The sequence below is a fragment of the Sorex araneus genome, chromosome 1 (genome assembly GCF_027595985.1).
Source record: "Sorex araneus isolate mSorAra2 chromosome 1, mSorAra2.pri, whole genome shotgun sequence".
Classification (NCBI taxonomy): Eukaryota; Metazoa; Chordata; class Mammalia; order Eulipotyphla; family Soricidae; genus Sorex; species Sorex araneus.
In genome coordinates, this window is record NC_073302.1 from 447,274,929 (window position 1) to 447,278,707 (window position 3,779).

General features: G+C 40.1%; 1 protein-coding gene across 1 annotated transcript; it reads right to left on the reverse strand.

The window, feature by feature from the left end:
• Nucleotides 1-609: 609 nt before the first annotated feature.
• LOC129403262 (GTPase IMAP family member 7-like) lies at nt 610-1,407 on the reverse strand. Its single transcript, XM_055129816.1, has one exon. It carries the CDS (start codon nt 1,405-1,407, stop codon nt 610-612), a length of 798 nt encoding a protein of 265 aa, XP_054985791.1.
• Between the last annotated feature and the right edge of the window lie 2,372 nt (nt 1,408-3,779).

Below are 3,779 nucleotides of genomic sequence, written 5' to 3' on the forward strand. Positions count from 1 at the left end.
AGTCTCTTCATTTTTAAAGGTTTGTCCCTAGGATTTATGGGACACATATGTGCTAACTTTGTAACTCTGTTGACTCGAAACCCCTTTGCTACCCATGGACCTTGCCAGGACCTTTTAGACTGACTTCCTGGTTAAGTGACATGAAAGTGTGCTCTGACCTGAGCAGTGTAGAAGAAATCAATGTCGCTCTTGACCATGTGACTGTAACTATGACGTATTACCATGTCTCATCAGAATGGGGCAGTGCTTTGTGTTAGAACAGATTGCTGGGAATCTTGTGTGCTATTTGTGACACACTGGAATGGAGTTTGGAGGTATAAAAGTGATGATAGCCATTTGATGCGGGAAAAAATATACTTAGTTGCATCTTTTTCAATTTGGTTAGCCATGTAAGCTCCTCAGTGACTAATGATAGCAAGATGAGTTTTCATGCATATAGATTAACTTAGAGAATGATTGTGTCCACAACTTAGAAGTTAAACTTTCACAGTATACAACAATGTGTCAGTAACTATGCTTATTCCACCACAGACACCCTCCCACTGTCAACAAAGGGACCTTATGTTGGAGGTACAGTGAAAATTTATTTTAATAGGTAAAAAAGGATTTTTAAAGCCTTGTCAGCTTATGCTTTTCACCTTCTTCTCTTATATTTCTTATTCGGGCAGCATGTTGCTCTTTTACCAAATATATTTTTTTCTCTTTTTCTGCCTGTGACTTATTGACATAGTCTTCTTCTACTAGAGAAATTTCCCTTTTCAACTGACTATCAAAAATTTTGATCAAGGCCTCAGATTTCTTGTTCAGCCTTTCCTCTATCTTCTCGTATATGTTATCAGTGAAGTGACCTCTGCTAAGGATCATTTTCCCTATCAGCTGCATCAGCTCCTGCACCTGAGCTTCCTTCTCATCCTTCGCTGCTCTGTTGCTGAAGGCACAGCAGCGGCTGCCACACTCCTTGATCATGCTTCTTAGGCTCACGTCGCTGTCTGCTATGAAGTCACGTAGGCTTCCGTCCCCCAAGTCTTCTTTGCGAGTGAACAGGACGATCATGTGCCTGGTGACCGACTCCCCAAAAAGAGCCTTGACCATGGCAAAGACTTTCTGCTCTTCCTCTGTGTAGCGGCCCAGCTGCAGCACCAGGATGATGGCGTGAGGGCCCGGGGAGGAGTAGAGGATGCACTTGCTGATCTCCTTGCAGGTGGTGTCCTGCTTCTCCTTGGTGTCAAAGAGCCCCGGGGTGTCCACGACGAGGATGTTCCTCCCCTTCCATTCCCGGAACGCTTTCTGGCAGTTTTGGGTTACAGAGAAGTCAGACAATTCTGAAATAAATTTCTCTTCCCCAAGAATGGTGTTGGCTGTGGCACTTTTACCACTTCCGATTTTCCCGACGAGGACAATCCTCATCGCGCAGGATTGAGGGTCTTTCAACAGAAGGTCGCCCATGGTCCAGAGCAGGTGCTGCACCTACACGGCACTTGACCTGAAGGAAGGAAGGGGAGATGAAAATGGTCCATCTTGGTAGGTGCAAAATGTAATTAACCCCTTTTCTCATTTGTTTTCCTTCCTGAAATTTTGTCTAAGATGTATTGATCCCAGTAAAGATAGAAGCATGACACTGTTCAATAATTATGGAAAATTAATAAAATAGGGCCTCGAGAGAATATACAGCAAGGCGTTTTCTTTGTATGTGTCTGACTAGGGTTCGATCCCCGATATCACATGTGGTCCCCCAAATCCTGTGCATAGACCCAGGATTAAGACCTGAGCACAGCTGGAAGTGCCCTGTCAGTCCTACCTTCATTCCCTCAAAATAAAATGTAGCTAACAAGATTTTCCACCAAACATTCCAATCCACTTGTTTACACAGGAAACTTATTTAAACCATTAAATAACTGATCATTTCAATGCTACTTTATTCACCAAGAGAAAACTAAGAAAGACGCTCCATACACTTCGAGAAGTTGTGAAATACCGGTCCCCAAAGTTTTCACCAACCTAGGAGACAAACCCCTGTCTCATCTTGATATAAAATAATGATACAAAAAATCTCTAGTAAGGGGCAGAAGAATGTGGAAGTTTGATTCCTGGCACCACAAACATTGCCAAGTGCAGCTCTAGAATGTGGAGCCCTGAGCACTGCCACAGTGGCCAGGGTCATCCTCTGTACTGCAGTGCCCTTGCAGCGTCGCATCCTGGAGCTCATGCACTCAACCACTAGTCCAGTTATCCCAGAAGCATCAGCGACGTACCCAAGACTCCAGACCAACATAGGAGGTCCTGCCGAAAAACCATCGAAAATCATTAGACTGGAAATTTATGCATCATTATTCAATGTTATCTATTTCAGAAATAGTCGGGTGGTTCAATATCAGAAAGTTTTTTAACACAATGCATTCCATTAATTGATTAAGATTTCCTAGATGATTAACATTAAGATTACCGAGATGTAGAAAATAAAATTGAGCCAATTTAATACATGTCTCTGTGTAAATCACCATAAAAGTGATACTTAGTTTTAATAAACAGTTCTCTATAAATTTTTTAAACATGTAAGTTAAAATATTTATTGTTGATTATCAGGAGGTACATAATCTAATACAAAGTACAATTCTCGTGAGGAAAGATATAAATCAGTCTAGAAAACCGAGAAAAACAAGAGCATGAAGAAAGTCTAGATAATGAGAATATGGCATTCTGATTTCCATCAGTAAAGCAATGAGGTGCAAGAACAGAGACTACAGGTCAGAAATATACCAACTGGTTTTCCCATATTTATTTGTGTTGGATTTAATCCAATTGTGTTACACTTATATTCAATGGGACAGCAATCTACATCTGTAGGAAATAAGATTCTCCAGTCAGACACGTGGGAAAATCTCTAGCCATGTATAAAAGTGAAAATTGTGTGAAGGACCCGGAGTCATAGGACAGCAGGGAGGGCACCCTGACCACAGAACCAAGAGGATGCCCTGAGCACCACCAAGCTTGGCCCAAAAACAATAACAGCGAACTGTGTGAACATCCTCTCTCCTTTCAAATTCTAAATAGATGCAAAGGTGAAATGTAAAATGACTCCATATATACAAGAGAAGAAACACAGGTAACTTCTTTGTAACTTGGATGTGAGAATTTTGTAAAATTTTATATAGAAAATGAGGAGGCTCATAAATTTGTTTGCAAAGAAATATAAAAGATATAATGTTGCAAAAATCCCAACATAAGCAAAACACGAATTACAAACTAGGAAAAATGTTTTCTAACTCAAATCAATAAGGTATTTTTTAGAAAAGCACTATGAATATAGAGAAATAATAGACCAACAATGTGAGAGAAACTAAAGTTACTCTTATGAAAAGTGGTTGGGAGAGTTTAGGAATGTACATTGAATCAAGTTTGATGTTGGGACTATGTGGTTTAAATAATTATACAAGAAAAATTCAATGGAATTCTAGTAAAGTTTGAAATCAAGTGAAAAAGTTAATTATATTTTAAGTTATGATTGCTTCAAATGTATAAAAATCAAGAATGATGTTGCCCGTCACTAAAAAAATATAAGAAATAATGCTTCTAAAATATTTTTTTTTGCTTTTTAGGTCACAGCTGGCTCTGCTCAGGGGTTACTCCTTGCTCTGCACTCAGGAATCACTCCTGGGGATACTCAAGGGACAATATGGGATGCTGGGAATCGAACCCGGGTTGGCCGAGTGCAAGGCAAACGCCCTACCTGCTATGCTATTGCTCCAGCCCCAATGCTTCTAAAATTATCAAATAACCTC